Source organism: Microcebus murinus, chromosome 20 (genome assembly GCF_040939455.1).
Source record: "Microcebus murinus isolate Inina chromosome 20, M.murinus_Inina_mat1.0, whole genome shotgun sequence".
NCBI classification, from domain to species: domain Eukaryota; kingdom Metazoa; phylum Chordata; class Mammalia; order Primates; family Cheirogaleidae; genus Microcebus; species Microcebus murinus.
This window is the reverse complement of record NC_134123.1, coordinates 24,474,798-24,492,406: the sequence shown is the minus strand read 5'-3', so window position 1 is coordinate 24,492,406 and position 17,609 is coordinate 24,474,798. Positions and strand designations below refer to the sequence as shown.

At 45.0% G+C, this 17,609-nt stretch overlaps 2 protein-coding genes across 3 annotated transcripts in view; one reads left to right on the top strand and one right to left on the bottom strand.

The window, feature by feature from the left end:
• The window catches only part of LOC105875439 (uncharacterized), a 24,875-nt gene extending 19,070 nt beyond the window's left edge, over positions 1 to 5,805 (top strand). Inside the window, exon 8 of the mRNA XM_075995793.1 lies at positions 5,458 to 5,805. The gene's annotated coding sequence lies outside the window, so the exon portion shown is untranslated. The remainder of the gene's footprint in view (positions 1 to 5,457) is intronic.
• The window catches only part of AARS1 (alanyl-tRNA synthetase 1), a 20,982-nt gene extending 3,373 nt beyond the window's left edge, over positions 1 to 17,609 (bottom strand). Inside the window, exons 1-16 of one of the 2 annotated variants that reach the window (XM_012772463.2) lie at positions 17,477 to 17,609; positions 15,065 to 15,229; positions 11,958 to 12,146; positions 11,474 to 11,619; positions 9,429 to 9,620; positions 8,748 to 8,892; positions 8,243 to 8,388; positions 7,531 to 7,639; positions 7,263 to 7,413; positions 6,379 to 6,503; positions 5,803 to 5,947; positions 4,422 to 4,600; positions 3,710 to 3,823; positions 2,202 to 2,408; positions 1,577 to 1,761; positions 94 to 202 (exon numbers count right to left, since the gene is read on the bottom strand). In XM_012772463.2, the coding sequence (XP_012627917.1) occupies positions 94 to 202; positions 1,577 to 1,761; positions 2,202 to 2,408; positions 3,710 to 3,823; positions 4,422 to 4,600; positions 5,803 to 5,947; positions 6,379 to 6,503; positions 7,263 to 7,413; positions 7,531 to 7,639; positions 8,243 to 8,388; positions 8,748 to 8,892; positions 9,429 to 9,620; positions 11,474 to 11,619; positions 11,958 to 12,146; positions 15,065 to 15,208 (2,286 nt within the window). In that variant the 5' untranslated portion in view covers positions 15,209 to 15,229; positions 17,477 to 17,609. The other variant, XM_012772464.2, reaches the window with a different exon arrangement.

Here is a 17,609-nt window from a genome sequence, read left to right as displayed (position 1 = left end):
ACAGCCACACAGAGCACTGTTTGCTCTGTGGATTCACGGACGGGGACCTCTCGCCTTGTTTCAATAAGCAACAAATCGGTCGGATCCGCTCACCTTCTGGGCTTCAGCACCTGTGACAGCAACAATTCTCCGGATACCCTTGGCAATGGCTTCTTCAGTCACGATCACAAAAGCTCCTGCATGACTTGAGTTCCGAAGGTGCCTGGGTGGTGGAACACAAAGTCCGTGGTGAAGAGGAAGCCCAGGCACCCAGCTTTCCTACCTGCACTTAGGCGCTCTGGCTGGGCTGCGTGAGCCCCGTGGTGTCATCTCTGCTGGGGAAGCCCTCTCATGGTGGCAGTGCACACAGGCCCTTCACAGTTAAGGGACTCTCAGAACACAGCTCTGGCTTAAGAGGACAAGAGAAGCAGTAGGACGGAGAAGAGCATCAGAGAAAGCCTGGGGTTGGGAGCAAGACACCATCTCTCTCAGCCTCAGTGTTCTCAGGTATAGAATGGGGATAATTTTCCCTCACATGGCTGGAGTGAAAATCAAATGAGATAAATGTCAAAATGCTCTGGAATCCTTAATATCCAGTACGATATTTTTGTCGTTAGGCTCTACGGACATGCTGGGTCCCATGATGGAACACAGCTGTGTTTTACATCCCTGCTCACTAGGTGACAGTACTGGAGGGTTACTTTAAAATTCTCCCAGAACCCCTTAAACAAATAGGTTTTATTCCCCAATTGCCTCAAACAGAGAACCTCAAATACTCATTAACTCCCCAAGTCAATCTCCTGCAAGGCTAGTATAAAGTTTATGAAAACTGTTTCCTGTAGCCTAAAGAGTGTTAGCAAACAGGTATTCAGGCAGGAGAGGGACTCGTTTGCAGGCCCATGCAACTGGGCAGAGAGGCCTGGAACTCGATCCCCTACACAATCCCACCCCACTCCACTCCCTGCCTGCCTGAGGCCTGCAGGAGGCCTGGGATGGGATCTTAAGAAAATTCTTTTCACCAGGTTTCCTTTCGAAGCAGGAACTTTCCAGGCCACCACGATTTTCCCAAAAAGATCCCCAACGCTATACAGGAATCCCAGTTGGCAGAAACAAGTGGCTCTCCCAAGCCAAACTGAGCTGGGTCTACCAGGTGGCCTGTGCAGGGGCCCTGAGACAACAGAGCTTAATTTAATCCCCCAGATGCTGCCCAAGGGGATTATGGCGGGGCACCGGGAATGCAAAGGGCTAGACCAGATCAGGAGCTTGATGAGCACTCCACGGCCTTGCTGAATCCTGAATTCCTACCAGCCTCCTGTTAGGAGTGTCCAGCGAACAACAGCAAGGGATTGTGTAGTAAGTGTTCTCACCACCCCCTCCTAGGAAGAACATTTCATCACGAACCCAGGAAATGTTATTGTCAGACACTACAGGTGTGACTGAGCACTGGGATGCTGAGGCTCTTTGGAATGCTATTTGGCAACAGCATTTCAACCTCAGAAAGATAAGAGTTGGTCTAGCCTGTGACCCACATCCTCAAAGGGGAATGCCAAATGATAAAGGCAGGTGGCCCTGTCTACTGCTCCTCCGTGGTACTCACGTCCCCCCACAGAACTCCACGGAAGTGAGGGAGCCAGCAGGACCAGAGGGGTCATCCAACAGCTCAGACACTGGGACCCCAATGGAGACGACTCGCACGGGGTCAGGATAGGTTTCATCAAACACAGCCCGCAGGCCCTGGATGGCTTTCGCTGCTGCCAGGGGACAGTCCTGGATATAGACGGGCTGCCAGAGAAAGAAGACAGAAAAAAAGCTGGAAAAGGTCCCTGGAGGTGCAGCCAGAGGCAGCACAGAGAGTGTGACTGGGCTCTGCCCAGCATGTGCCCTGAAGCTCCAGAAATAATGCACCATGTACAAAGTCAAGGGGATCAAGATGGGAATTTCCAACTATTTGGAAATGTGTGAACCAAATCTTTTATGTAAACAGACATAACTAGAAGAGCTCTGGTCGTCCTAAGGAGGGGGTAGGGCAAAGATCTCCCACACCCAGGCACCAGCACTGCCCCCTACAGAAGCAAAGTTTGAGAAGCAGTGCTTTAAGCAAATCTATGTGCAGGGCAGAATCTGACCCAACAGAGCGGGAGCATTTGGACAGCTGAGCCTCTGTGGACAGTGATGATGTGGGAAGGAGTGAAGGTCATGAGCTTGAACCCAGTCCAGCCTACCTTGGCAGCCTCGATCATCTCGTTAGCGATCTCTTCGGCCTTCTTGATCTGCTGAGTGGACATGGCTCCCTTGGCAGTGAAGTCAAACCGAAGGCGATCAGGAGCGACCAATGAGCCCTTCTGGTCAGCCTCCCCAAGCACAGAGCGCAGGGCGAAGTTCAGAATGTGGGTAGCTGTGTGGTTGCTCATGACAGGTCTCCGTCGGGGCTATGGAGGGCAGAGGAGGCTGGTAGAGAGGTCCGTACCAGACTGCAAGTTGTCCCCCAATACTTGTTACCCATTTTTTAAAAAGATCTCAGCCAACTTGGTATTGTTCCCCGTTTTTTTCCCCAAGTACTAGAGTTTTAAGTTAGACACATGGCTACCCAGAATAAAGACTATATATCCCAGCTTCCCTGCAGCTAAGTGTGACCATGTGACTAATTTCTGGTCAATTGGTTGTGAGCAAATATGATGTCCACCCTTAAAGGGAAGGGGCATGCCCTCCCCCCTCCCTCTTCCTCTTCCCCGGCCTAGAACAGAAATTAGGAAACTATGGCCTATGGGCCAAATCTGGCCTGTCATTTATTTTTATCAGTTGTTATAAAAAAGCTTATTGGAATACACCCACACCCATTTGTTTACATATTGTCTATAGCTACTTGTGAGCTACGACAGCAAAGTTGAGTAATCATGACCAAGAGCATATAGTCTACAAAGCCAAAAATATTTACTATTCTAGCCCTATACAAAAAAATTCGCCAACCTGGCCTAGACAATGGATCTGACAAGTCCCCTCTTGGACCATGAAATCAAGGGCAACACCTCAGGAATGAGAGTGGAGCAACAAGTGAGAAGCTAGGCCCTGTGACTCTTGGGAAAAGGCTTTCTATCAGCTTGAACTTTTAGGTGCAAAATACACATTGCTATCCTGTTGTGAGCTGCTCTTATTTTGGATCTGACACATGCAACAGAGCCTAGTTCTTAAAACAGGATCCTTGGCTCCTAAAGAAGTATTTGAGGCTAGAAAAGCAAACCATGAAAACAAATCTATTAAGATCTCAACTGAAATCACTGACTTGGAAACACACAGATTTAACCCTTAGTTACATCCTTCACAAGCCACAAAATGCACCAAAATTTACTCCTGTACTTATAATTTCACTTAGTAGTGACAACAATGAGCCAATTTAAAGCCAGAGAAAGGCTGGGCACAATGGCTCATGGCTATAATCCTAGCATTTTGGGAGGCCAATGTGAGAAGATCACATGGGCCCAGGAATTCGAGACCAGCCTGGGCAACACAGCAAGACCCTTTAGCCAGGTGTGGTGGTGCACACCTGTAGTCCCAGAGACTCACCCCAGGAGGCTGAGGCTGCAGTGAGCTATGATGACGCCACTGCACACTAGACTGGGCAACAGAGGGAGACCATGTCCCCCTCCAAAATAAACAAAAAAAAAATCCAGAGAAGAAAGGGATTACTATCCAGATCCAATAGGGGGCAGAATAATGAAATAATGCAACTCACCTCATCAATAAACAGCCGGACCTGATCACCCACTTTCAGGTCGCCATAGACAGTTCCTATGTGTAGCACATACCCTCCTCGCACCTGAGCATTCTTCACCGTAAACTCAGTTTTCTATGAAGAGTCAAGGAGGAGACCAATAAAAATCTTGAAAAAGATATCAATTCCCTCATATATATACATATAAATTCACACGCATAAAAAATTCTTTACACATATAAATTGTATACACATATTCTCTAAGAAATTCTAATGGGTATGTACACACATATAATTAATACCATTATATGTAATGAAATATATATGCCACACACAGTACTAAGGAGAATTTTATAGAATTCGGAAGCCATCGTAAAAAACCTAGAGCCTCGGCAGACAGAGTAACTCATCCAAGACCAAACTCAGCAGTGGCAGAGCTAGAAGCTGAGTTTTCTACAAGGACACGTGCCCTCCAGAGAGCTGTGCCTCCTTATTTATAAGAAAAACACGTCAGAACCTGGCGCCCTGGCTGTAAGGATACTCCGATGGCCAGGAAGCAACAGGGACTAGTAGCTCCCTCGGCTTCAGAAACCCTGACAATGGAACCACACCCAAAGGTATGTTGGGTTTGCTCCCCAAGGCGCCCAAGTACTGAGGAGTGACAGCTGCCTGGCTCCACGCTTGCTGTCCCCACTTCCCAATCCCGGCTAACAAGGAAGAACTGCTGGCTCACGTCCTCACTGCTGTCGTCAACCTTCACCAGGTAGCCTTCGTCATAGATCTGCCCTCCTTGCTCGGCGTAGAAACAGGTCTTGTCCAGCACCACTCCACACTCCTGGCCCGTGGACACCTCTTCCACAAACATCTTCTCCCTGCGCAGAGCCATCACCGTGGCCACTGTGTTCTCAAACACTGCTCGATGGAAATGCACAGAACAGGGAACACAGGGTCGATGACTTATTCACACATTCTTAGCTGGTCTTTGCTGGATTCTATTTCTCAAACTCTTCTTAGGTCCTAATTGTCCAATTTTAATTTGGAAGCCAGCCCATTAGACTATGTGACAGAGCTTGGCACACTGGTTTTCTACCAAAGAATGCAACACTCAGTAGGGTGACCAACTGTCCCAGTTTCCATAACTGAGGGGTTTCCTGGCATGTAGGCTTTCAGTATTAAAACTAGGTGGGACAGTTCTGAGCAAACTGGGACAGTTGGTCACCCTAACTCTGAGCTACTGAGCCGAAGCTTGGTGAATCTGATTAGATCTCTAAGAGTAGTAACACATCCCCTAGTCCAAAGGCAAGTCACAAAGAATGTATTCATTCTGTACGCTTTCTTTTCTTTTTTTTGAGACAGAGTCTCACTTTGTTGCCCAGGCTAGAGGTGGGTGCCGTGGTGTCAGCCTAGCTCACAGCAACCTCAATCTCCTAGGCTCAAGCGATCCTCCTGCCTCAGCCTCCCGAGTAGCCAGGACTACAGGCATGAGCCACCATGCCCGGCTAATTTTTTTTATATATATTAGTTGGCCAATTAATTTCTTTCTATTTATAGTAGAGACGGGGTCTCGCTCTTGCTCAGGCTGGTTTCAAACTCCTGACCTCGAGCAATCCGCCCACCTCTGCCTCCCAGAGTGCTAGGATTACAGGCGTCAGCCACCACGCCCAGCCTGTAGGCTTTCTTGGATAGATTTTTAGGTATGACTGTTCTTTGCCAGCACAAAAACAAATAATGTGTACTGCCTATTAATTTCTTTTGTTTTTTAACTTTAGAATGCTATTATCCTGATGCAAAATTCAACAGCCACTGTGGACTGTATTAGCATCAACTGCCTGGTTTCCTACAAGATGTTAGAATTAGGAGAAGCTGCATTGCATGAAGGATACATGGAACCTCCCTACAATACTTTTAACAACCTGTGACTATAATTATTTCAAAATAAAGAGTTAAGAAAACAACCAGCCAAGGGTGCTGATGAGTGTAAAAGTGCACAGCATGACTACAGCACTACAGGACAGACAGTCAGTGATCTGCTAGGTACCTAATCTCAAGAAACATCTCCCAAAACCCCTCAGATAAGGGGCAGAAGGGTCAGAAGCAAAAAGAGCACAACATACTGTAGCTACCGCTGGAGTCCGAATGATAATTGTACTTTGGTGAATCATCTGTGACCTCCAACCCCTTTGCCCGGAGCTCTTCGATAGCATAAATGTCCAGCATGATGAGATCTTCCCCACCTGCGCCCTTGCCTTGTGATTTCAGCTGCCAGACAGAGAAACAAGCATAAGTTACCTGGAAGTAGGAGAAAAAGAACTCCAGAGAACTCAAACTTGCTAAACTATGCCCAGGGTAAAACTCTGAAACAGGGTTTTTCACTTTCAGTGCTCCTGACGTTCTAGGCTGGATAATTCTTTATTGTGGGGCTATCCCCTTGCACTGCAGGACGTTCTGCAGCATCCCTGGCCTCTACCGACTAGATGACAGCAGCATTCCGCCCCCAGTTGTGAAAACCAAAAATGTCTTAAGACATTACTGCCAAATGCCTCCTAAGAGGCAGACTCGCCGAGCTGAGAATCACCGGTCCAGAAAAGAAAGAATTTCAGACTTTAATGGAGGGAAACCCATGCTTGCTTCGCAACTGTGTCCTGGGTTGGCAGGTGTGGGGTTTCCTGCTCAGTCTCTAGATTGTTTACCTGGGCCAATTTCCTCTCCTCTTCAAAGCCATCCATATCTACCACCAGGCCCTTCTCTTCAGCAATCAGTCCAGTGAGATCCACCGGAAACCCGTAGGTGTCATAGAGAAGCCAAGCAGTGTCTCCTATGCAGCATAAAAGAGGTGTGTCAAAACAGCAGGATGGCTTCTCCCTTTCCACGCCAAACCCCCCAGGAGGATACTAGGACCAACAGAGGGATTAAGAGACCGGGCAAGTCGGTATTGGCCCTGTGTGCCTGTCAGAAAACCCATCAAATCTTTTCCAGTTGACCTGGAGGAAGCACAAGGGTCTCCTGGCAAAGTTCTGTTGCTTCATCTGAACATACATGTGTTCAGCTTGTGAAACTTCATCAAGCGCACGTTATAATTCAATAAACAGAACAAAACATCTTTGGAATTAATTTTCCCATCTGGTAAAGAATAATGCAAGTTGCAAAAAGTACATACCAATCCTTGCCTAACAGTGACTTAAAAAAAAAAGAAAAAAAAAAAAAGTACATACCAAATGTCCCCATTTTTGCTTGAAAAATACACACATACCCCTAAATACCTGCATGTATTTGCATGCAAAGAGAAGAATCCTGAACACACCAAACTCTTAAGAGTTGTTACGCCTGAGAAATGAGTTTAAAAAAGATCTCACTTTCTGAATACTTTTGTATTCAGTATTGTTTGAATACTTTATCACAATAATGCATTAGTTTTACAATTTTACTATAAATCCCATTTCACACCAAAAGCAATTTAACCAAGCTATGCTCGCCTTGGAGATGTGGGAGCCCACTCTCAGTCTGTGACAAATGGCTGGCCTTTGCCAGAAGGATGAAACAGCCAGGATGCAGAAGGACACAAATAGGTCCATACCGGGAATGGTCTTGCTGTCTCCCAGGCTCTGGATTTTCCTGTCCAAGATACGACGCCCTCTGCTGAGAGTCTTGAGAAACTGCACTTCCTCTTCATTAATGATGTCCTTCACCATGTCTGGGTCCTTCTTTAGCTCAGGAAATGCATCTCCCTGACAAAGGAGAAGCAGAGGAGAGGGGCTTTATCCCATGACCCCTCTTAAAAATGCTGATTAACAATGTGCTAGCTCCCTTTAGCACAGAAGAGCTAAGCAGGGAAATATACTTACCAGGGATTGGACAACAACATCTACTAACGTAGCAAAGAAACCCCTACTGGCATTGAGTTTCTCATGGGAGTATCGAACGGCGCGGCGGAGAATCCGTCTCAACACGTACCTGTAAAAGGAAGAAACAAGTCCCCTGCTGGACAGCATAGCCAGATGAGAGTTTTACAGGGGGTCTTGGGACTTCTACCCAAAGCAACGTGACCAACTTTTTGTCTTACCCTATCAGAAACTTTTTTATCTTAAACCTGCTTCCTCTGGAATTCTCCAAGGTCATTAATTCCAGCGTGAAATTCAGTAACATACCCACAAATACACATCAAGGATGACCTAAGGTAAACCCTGGTTTGTTTTCCTTCCATATTCGGCCACCCAGAGAGAGAAGCAAGAAGTGCAGACCAGATGTGTACTTGACACCTTGCCTGTCAATAATCAGATCCCTGGGGCTAATTAATACGTGCTCCTACTCTGCCCCGTCAATATCCCACCAGCTTTAAGTAACAATCCTATCGTCTTGTACTGAGCAGCAAAAGTTTAATACAGCTCTTCAACATTAGCTGAAATTCCCTTCATCCCTTAAAAAAATTGAGGAGTGAGATTCCTTCCAACTACCCAGAAGACAAAAGAAACAATAATAAAGTATGGCTTTCAGTTCCACAGAGTCATAAAACTCATGCTGTCAGTCTGAATGCTGCCCCGTGTGTAACGTACTTACCCCCGCCCCGTGTTGTCAGGCCGGCCCCCATCAGCTAGGGCCACAGTGATGGTCCGAGCATGGTCGGCCAGCACCCTGTAGGCCATGTCAATCCCATCAGCATCGTCGGCACCAACTTTCCCAGTGTACGGCCGGGCACCTGTGCCCTACAGACAAAAACCAGGAGGTGGCCCATTAGGAAGCAGTACTCCTGGCTTTGCCTAGCCCGAGGAGGTTCCCAGAGTATTGAGGATTATTAGGAGAAAGGATGGTCACCTTGCCAGATCCTCTACCCCAAGAACAGTGACAGTGGGAGAATAAGGAGACTCCAGCCATCCCCCTACGCAACAAATTACACTGCCTTGTGCCTGGAGCCTCACATCGTCATCGTTAACAATGAAGTGGGCAGATGGTAACTGGTAACCTTGGCTGGCAAAGCATAAGGTCAGTTATGGCAGCAGCACTGCTAAGAGTCCAGCCTGAAAACCTCCCCAGAAGTTTGAAACAGTTGCGACAGAACCAGTACCTTCTGAATGGCTTCAAAGTAAGGGACAAAAAGGTCAGTGTCATAGTTGGACATCTTATTCTGCAGCACAGACACCAGTCGCTCCAGGCCCATCCCTGTGTCAATGCTTTTCTTGGGAAGAGGTTTCAGAATACCGTCAGTCTCCCTGGATGATGCAGAGGGAGAGGAAGTTGAAGCAGGGACTGGGGCTACCACCCCACCAGTCCCTGCTGCTTAGAACTCGCTCACATAGCACAGTTTGTCAGCTGTGGCTATTTGCCATTTGTATCTGCCTGGCTGGGTAAGAAGGGAGCGGAGGGAGAAAGGAAGGAAAAGTACTCTAAGGCAACTTCAAGGAAATTAGCTTTAAAATACCAGCCAAAATTATAGTCAGAATAACACTACAGGAGGAGCCCTCCAGAAGGTATTATGTGGGACAAGACAAGGTCACAAAAGAATAGGCCCAGCCCTGTCCCAGAGATCAAAGGTGAAACTCAAGAAATAACAGTTAAAGAAAGTGCCATAAGATCCCATGATGCCTGCGGAGCCTGCTTCAGCACTGCTTCACTGGCCCCAAAGACAAAGATTAGAAAAGAGCCTTTAGCCAAGAAGAAAGCCACGCAGCTCTGAGTTCCTCTTTCTCTATTCGGCTCTAGGAAAGGTACCGCTCTTAGCAGGAATAGGGCAGGACCCCAAAGCCACCTGTTGTACTGGATAAACACAAGGTTCCAGATCTCCAGCACATTGGGGTCATCCTGGTTGACAAGGTGTGCTGCGTCCCGACCACCAATCCGGTCATAGTGGATCTCACTGCATGGACCACATGGGCCTGTGTCACCCATCTCCCAGAAGTTATCCTTCATGTTGCCGGGGAGGATTTTTCCGTCATCCAGCCTACGTAAGATAAGCCAGTTATAGCCACTGATAAGGATTCTTTCGAGACTTGCATCCACTACAAAAGAAATCCTTACAATTTTTTATAAAGAAGTCCTACAGACTCCTAAAAAAAAAAAAAAAAAAAGAAGTCCTACCCTTTGGCAATGACTAATGCTAAGCATGCGTGCTTAGCAGTCTAAAGAAGCCTAACACGACTCTCTCAAGAATGACTACCATGGGGCCGGGCGAGGTTTCTCACGCCTGTAATCCCAGCACTCTGGGAGGCCGAGGCGGGAGGATAGCTTAAGCTTGGGAATTCGAGACCAGCCTGAGCAAGGAGACCCCCTCTCTACTAAAAATAGAAAAAATTAGCCAGGCATGGTGGTGTGTGCCTGTAGTCCCAGCTACTCAGGAGGTTGAGGCAGGAGGATTGCTTGAGACCAGGAGTTTGAGGTTGCTGTGAGCTAGGCTGACGCCACGGCACTCTAGCCTGAGCAACCATCTCAGAAAAAAAAAAAAAAGAAAAAAAAAAAAAAGCCAGGGTCAAGATTAACATTTAATTTTCACACATTACTAAAATGTCCCAAATGTCCAAGTATACTTAGACTAAATATCTAAGTATACTTGGCTATATGTCCAAGTATACTTAGACTATAGAGTCTAAGTATAGACTTAGACTTCCCAAATGTCCCAAAATGTCCAAGTATATTTAGACTATAGAGTCTAACCAAGTAGGAATTTTAGACCAAGTAAAAGGGGAAGCTGGATTAGAATAATATAGCTAGAATAGAAGTAATTTAAAAAGAAACAGCAACAGAGAAGCAGCCCTGCTTCCAAGTACAGTAAGAAACTATGCACTAAAGGACAAGAAAATTAAAGACAAAGATAGCAAGGGCAGCCCAGCTGTCTGTAGGGGTACACCAGCCCCATTCAGATTCCTCTTTTTTTTTTTTTTTTGAGACAGAGTCTCGCTTTGTTGCCCAGGCTAGAGTGAGTGCCGTGGCGTCAGCCTAGCTCACAGCAACCTCAAACTCCTGGGCTCGAGTGATCCTTCTGCCTCAGCCTCCCGGGTAGCTGGGACTACAGGCATGCGCCACCATGCCCGGCTCATTTTTTATATATATATCAGTTGGCCAATTAATTTCTTTCTATTTATAGTAGAGACGGGGTCTCGCTCTTGCTCAGGCTGGTTTCGAACTCCTGACCTTGAGCAATCCGCCCGCCTCGGCCTCCCAAGAGCTAGGATTACAGGCGTGAGCCACAGCGCCCGGCCCAGATTCCTCTTGATGTAGCATGTCATGAATTCTATTAAGGTCATAGCACAGAACACATATAACTCATCTATTGTGCTAGATTATATCTTAGAATATTATGTTAAAAAAATTTCTTTTTTTCCTAGTCCTGTTTGATGCTATTACATTTCCATAAGAAATAAACTGTTTCATACGAAGGATACCACTTCATTAAAAAAATACACACATAGACACAAGGTTACAGAAATATGAACAAGGCCTAGAAAACTATATATGGGGTATCAAACTATTAATGATGATTAATTTTAGGGACCTTCCATTTCCTATTTTCCACATATCTATACAATTTGAATTTTTATAACATGTATTATATGCACAATTTTAAAAAATACATAAGAAGCAAAAAATGAGAGACTCATGCCAGCTTTCAACAGAATGATCAAAGGAGCAATTAATGATCTAAAGATAATTACTCCCACATAACTCCACTGAACTCAAAATGCACTCCCCAAAATGGGTAATGGTGATGCACTTCAGGTCAGTTGAGACCTCACTCTTACACTGAGGTTAGGAATCGTTTTATTCCTCTCTATCTCAACAAGTAAGTTGCATTCTTACCCCAAATTTTGCCAGATCTGTTTGCACTCCAGATCTGGTTCTAAGCCAGCTGCTTCATCCCCACCAAAGTAAGTTACATAAAGTCTTTCAACTGGAATGCCAAACTCTTGGGTGAGAAGTTCCAGAGCCATCTTACAAGCCAATTCCTACAAAAAGGATGATACAGAACATGGCCCAACCAAAATCTAGTTAGTATGAGTAGAAAAAGACCAGATTCTAGGAACACAGATAAACATACGACAATATCCTCACTATAGACTTAACTAAATTCAGGATCAATTTATATGAGAAATCTAAATATAAACTGAAATCATCAAATCCCAGGTACTATTTCCAGGAAGTCTTAGAATAAATGCCCTTCATTCCTGAATCTCCCAGGTGATCATATTTTATATTTTAAAATAAGCAAAATTAGAACGTACTTCTCTCCATGGAAATGATTACTTTATTCAAAACCCCAACAGTTCCCCTGCTCTGAGCTCACCTTGAAGTAATCTCCAAAAGACCAAGAGCCCAACATCTCAAAGAACGTGTGATGATAGACGTCCTTGCCCACGTCGTCCAGGTCATTGTGTTTGCCTCCAGCCCGGATGCATTTCTGGGTATTGGCAGCTCTGCTCAGCTTTGCCATAGGGTGAGAGGGGTCAATAGTGTTCAGGAAGATGGGTTTGAACTAAAAAAAGAAGAACAGTTCAACTTTTAAAGAGCTATGGGTTACATCAGGTGGCCACACACTGGCAGGAAGAGACAACATACAAACTGCAATTCGTGATTTAACCAACCTGGATTGCAGACACTTGTCAGAAGCAGGTGGCCTGACCAAGCCACAGAAGAGGCATCCTATCTTGAAGCAGGTTTTCCTTAGACCTAGTTTCCTAACAGTCCCCACCACTGCCAGTGACACCACAGGGAAAAGGCCCACCAGATCTAAGAGCCAAAGGCTGATGCCGTGAAACCTGTGCTTCTTCACAAGTCTCTGCTGTTCAGGAAGAACTTATTCTAAAAATTGATATGCTTGCTGGAACCCATACTACTAAGTGAAGTATCCCAAGAATGGAAAAACAAGCACCAGATATATTCTCCAGCAAACTGGTATTAACTGAGTAGCACCTAAGTGGACACATAGGTGCTACAGTAATAGGGTATTGGGGAGGTGGGAGGGGGGAGGGGGAGGGGGGCGGGTATATACATACATAATGAGTGAGATGTGCACCATCTGGGGGATGGTCAATATGGAGACTCAGACTTTTGGGGGGAGGGGGGGAAATGGGCATTTATTGAAACCTTAAAATCTGTACCCCCATAATATGCTAAAATAAAAAAAAATTAAAAAAAAAATTGATATGCTTGCTTGGTAGCAAGGTGACAAGGAAGAAAAAAATTTAAGACATATCAAGGGAGTAAAATCAGCACAACATTGCTGAATGATTGGATGTATTGGGAGATATAATGACCTCACTGTGAAGATTTATCAAGTCATACTTTGATGTATCATTGCTATTTGTGTCACTTTGCCTTATTTTTACTACTAGACCTGTCTGATTCAGTACTGTCCAATTTGGTAACCAGACCCTTGTGACCATGTAAAATTAAATAATCAGTAATATTTTAAATAATTAAAAATTCTGTTCCTTGGTCACACTAAAGCAATAATCACATGTGACTTATGGCTACCACGTTGGGCAGAAAAGATAAAAAACGTTTCCAGGCCGGATGAGGTGGTTCATGCCTGTAATCCTAGGACTCTGGGAGGCCGAGGTGGGAGGATCACTCAAGGTCAGGAGTTTGAAACCAGCCTGAGCAAGAGCGAGACCCCCTCTCTACTAAAAGTAGAAAGAAATTCTAGGCTGACGGCATGGCACTCTAGCCACTCTGTCTCAAACAAAAACAACAACAACAACAAAAAAACACATTTCCATCAGTACAAGAAGTTCTACTGGACAGTTGTGAGCTAGATCATGAACTCCTTAAAAGCAAGAACTATCTCACTTATCTCTGAATGCCTAGCACCTAGCATAGCACCTAAAAAAGAGCAAGTGCCTAATAAATACCATTTCAAATTGTTTTTAAAAAAAGTTACGGTGTATGCACAGAACTCACACATAATGGAAAACACTTTTCATAATTTTATAGTCAGTGTTACATAAGGTAGAAAATGTTCCCACCATTTCTAACTTTCCAGGCCAGAAAAGACATCTGAGAGGAAAAAAATGTCATCTTATCCCAGAGTAAGGGCTGGCAGGTCCACTGGGCTATGCAGGCTCCAAGAAAACCATCGTAGGAAACCCTGAGAGCGCCATCCAACCTGAACCCACTTTGTCAAGGATCAACCTCGTAAGTATTTTTCACCATCTCAGACACAATGAAAAACTCCTCTTAAACTGCTTTATAAATGTATGATGCTTCCATTATTATAAGAGAAACAAACCCCTTTTCTCTATCAATAAAACTTTCACAATATCCTTTATAGTTCAACTGCTCCTAACACAAAACTTACTAATAAAGTTTCTTCAGCAATGGATTGGAACTGGTGGCAATAGTTTAGAGAAAGGGACAGACACAGTGGTGTATACCCATAGTCCCAGCTACTCCAGGGCCAAGGCAGGAGGAGCACTTGAGCCCAGGAGTTTAAGGCTACAGTGTGCCATGATCTTGCCTGTGGATAGCCACTGCTCTCCAGCCCAGGCAACATAGCAAAGACCCTATTTCTTTTTTTTTTTTTTTTTTTTTTTTTTAAACCAACTTGGTGATTTTATTGATGGGCGACAACTTTATACTCCTAGAGGTCACTAGACCGTGTACATTAGGGACGCAGCGCCGCAGGAGAGCGGACAGCAGGAGTGAACGACCCTATTTCTTAAAAAAGAAATAAATACAGACAGAAAGAAAGGAAGTTAAAAAATAAAATCAACGAAACTGTGCACAGCCTAGAAAGGAAATGAAAGCAAAGCTCTGAAAGAATCCTGAACAACTAACTTATTTTATACAGAAAAATACAAGGACAATGACAAGATGAAAAAGAATCATGATAGCTGAATTAACAAGTCTTTTTTCAGGGCTCAGCAAGATGAATTCGGCCTCTGATTCTAATAAAACACAGCTTTTTCCCCCAGGAGTAGAAAAAGACAAAACTTCACAAATGGGCCAGCAGGCTGTATTTCTCCTGAGAGGCAGACAAGTCTTATCCACAGGTATTTGAGGTCTTCCATTATAATAATTAAAAATAATAATACCTAATATTTGAATGTCTACCCTGTACAAAATACTGTGCTAAACATTTTGTATGTTATTACTTTATTCACTCCTCACTGCAACCCATAGGCAGGTAATATTACTCCTCATTTCACAGTCAAAGAAACTGAGGTTCATTCAAGGAGAACCTAGGACTAAAGAAGAAATAAAAAAAAAAGAAAAATAAAAAAAAAAAAAAAAAAAAAGAAACTGAGGTTCACAACACAAAGAAAATTCTCCACGATGACACAGTAAAGGACAGAACCTGAACTCTGCCTGACTCTAGGGACTGTGTTTTAATCACTGCTCTGCTGCCTCTTATGTGCACAAACAGCCAGGAGGAAAGGAAAAAACCCTTACCTGGTTCATGCCTGCATTGGCAAAGAGCAAAGTGGGATCATCCAACGGGATGGTAGCAGATGAGTGAACATAGGTGTGCTCATTTCTCTTGAAGAAGTCTATAAATCGCTGTCGGATTTCACTTGCTGTTAGGGTCGAGTCCATCTTGAAAGTCACCCCAGAGAACTAACCAAAGTAAAACATGAAGGAAAATTAGAGGAACTGAAACTAAAAGATAAGTACACACTAAACAAGACTCTTGGCTTCTCAAGCCAAGTCATAGCAGGACACCAGGAAGCTGTTTGATCCTAAAACCTCTATGTAGTAATGTCCAAGGATAAAATCAAAGCAAATATTGCTGCACCAGCAGATAGCAGCCCCATCCGTTCTTCCTTCCCATGCCAACCTCAACAGGTTCAACACACCAAGCAGAGCAAAAGTTGTTTATTCATGTTTTCATTCATTAGACAAATATGCATTAAATATCTACTCTGTGCCGGCCCAAGGCCAGGAATTAGAAAAGGACACACTGGGCTTAGTGGCTCCCATGTGTAATCCCAGCACTTTTGGAGGCTGAGGTGGGGGGATGGCTTGAGGCCAGTTTAGGAGTTCAAGACCAGCCTGGGCAACATAGTGAGACCCCTGTCTCTTAAAAAAAAAAAAAAAGCCATCCTGTATTTGGAAGCAATCTGTAAACTGGAAAGCTGTAAAGGAACAGAATGGATAATATAATATTAAGTTGATTGGCTTAAAAGTTTTTTCTTATGAGGAAGATATAGTAAAGATGAACACAGCAGACAACATGAGACCCTGACTCTCAGATTTATGTTTCACCACAATTTCAATTGATTTATTCACCACACAATCAATTCATTACTCAAACAAAAGCCCTTTGGGCAAAAAGATGGTGAAACACTGGCTGACAGCCAATGAGCTGACCACAATTCCCACAGATGGAGACTTGCTGTCCATGCTAAGAGTCAAGGCTCAGGTTTTTAGAAAGGTCATCACACCACATTCTTCCTCATGGCTCTCAATAAATCTTAACAACGGTGGCCAAAATGAATTTACAGTGGTAATCCTAACACTTTGCAGCAAGATCATAGCTATTTCAGAGTTCATTGCTCCTCCTTTAGATGGGCTACCTGAGGTAAATAAGCAGTTACAGGAAGTTCTCATTTTTGTTTATTCATTCAACATAATGAATGCATACTATGTGCTGGGAATCAAGATGAATGAGAGTCTTTATGACCTTCACAGGGAGACCATCAGATATAGAGAGAACTGTGTAAAAGGATCTAATATATTAACTATAAACCCTATGGAGGCTGGGACTATTAAAACCTGTGTCCCCTCCTCCACTCATTCATTCATTCAATATAAACATACTGGAAGGCTGCATGGGATACAGAGATGGCACAAAGGCAGGACCTCAGATTCCACTTCCCAGCAGGAGCTATAAAGGTCTTGGGCACCTTAAATCACGTTGTGGCTCCAGCCACAGGACCTTTTAAGACATTTTTCATGTGTCAGACAAGCTGTCTGCCCCACCCCCACTTTCCCTTTTCCTAGTTAATTTCTCATTTTTGATATCTCGATTCCATAGAAACATATCTACAGAAGGCTTCCCCTTCTTGATCAGGCTCCTCCTCTTCTACTATCTCATAGCCCCAAGTGTCTCCCTTGATAATTTCTACATGCATTTGATCACTTCTTTAACGTCTATCTCATCAGACCGTAAGTTCCAACTCAGTGGGAATCATGACTGTTTTGGGCTCACCATTACGGTATAACCTCAGCATCTTACGGTATAACCTCAGCATCCAGAACAGTCGTTGCTAAATACATATTTCATGATTAGGTATGCTAATCCTTTAACAGCAAGGTCTGAATTAACGAACACATTTCAAAGCACCCGAGAAAGGCAGACTGTCTGAAAGAGTAAATTGCTGAACATGATGGTCCAGGTGGGCCTGGACTGGTATCAGCTACTTAATTAATTTTAAGAAATTAGAGAAATGGCTCACTGCGGAACTCCACCCTCATCTCCTGTGCCCCCTCCCGCCCCTTGGACATTAAAACCAAGAGAGATAAAACCTCAACTTGGGGTGGATACACGATGGCAACCGTAACCCTCCCCCCCCCCCAAGGTTTCGGGCTTCTGCAAGTCCCCAAGGCCACTCCACCTCCAGCACGGCGCCAGGGGGCTGACAAAAGGCCACTGTCCGGCTCCCGCTCCAGCCAAGGCTCGGGTTCTCAAGGCCACGCGGGGCCTGGCCCCGGAGCCCGCTGCCACAGCCGATCCTTGCCCCCAGATCCCAGGTCCAGACTCTTCCACAGCGCGACAGAGCTGTCGGAGGGCTGCCTGACTCTCCCCAGGATCACCATCCCGACCTCCTCCCTCAGAGCCCACCTCCCCGCGCCCGCGGTTACCTGCTCTCGTAGAGACGCAGCAATACCGGCCCCAGGCCACAGCCGGCCGCAACCTGCCCCGCCCCGTCCAATCAGAGCGCGCCGCTGGAAAGTGCCCGGCTGCGCCTACCCCACGAGCTATTATTGGCCAATA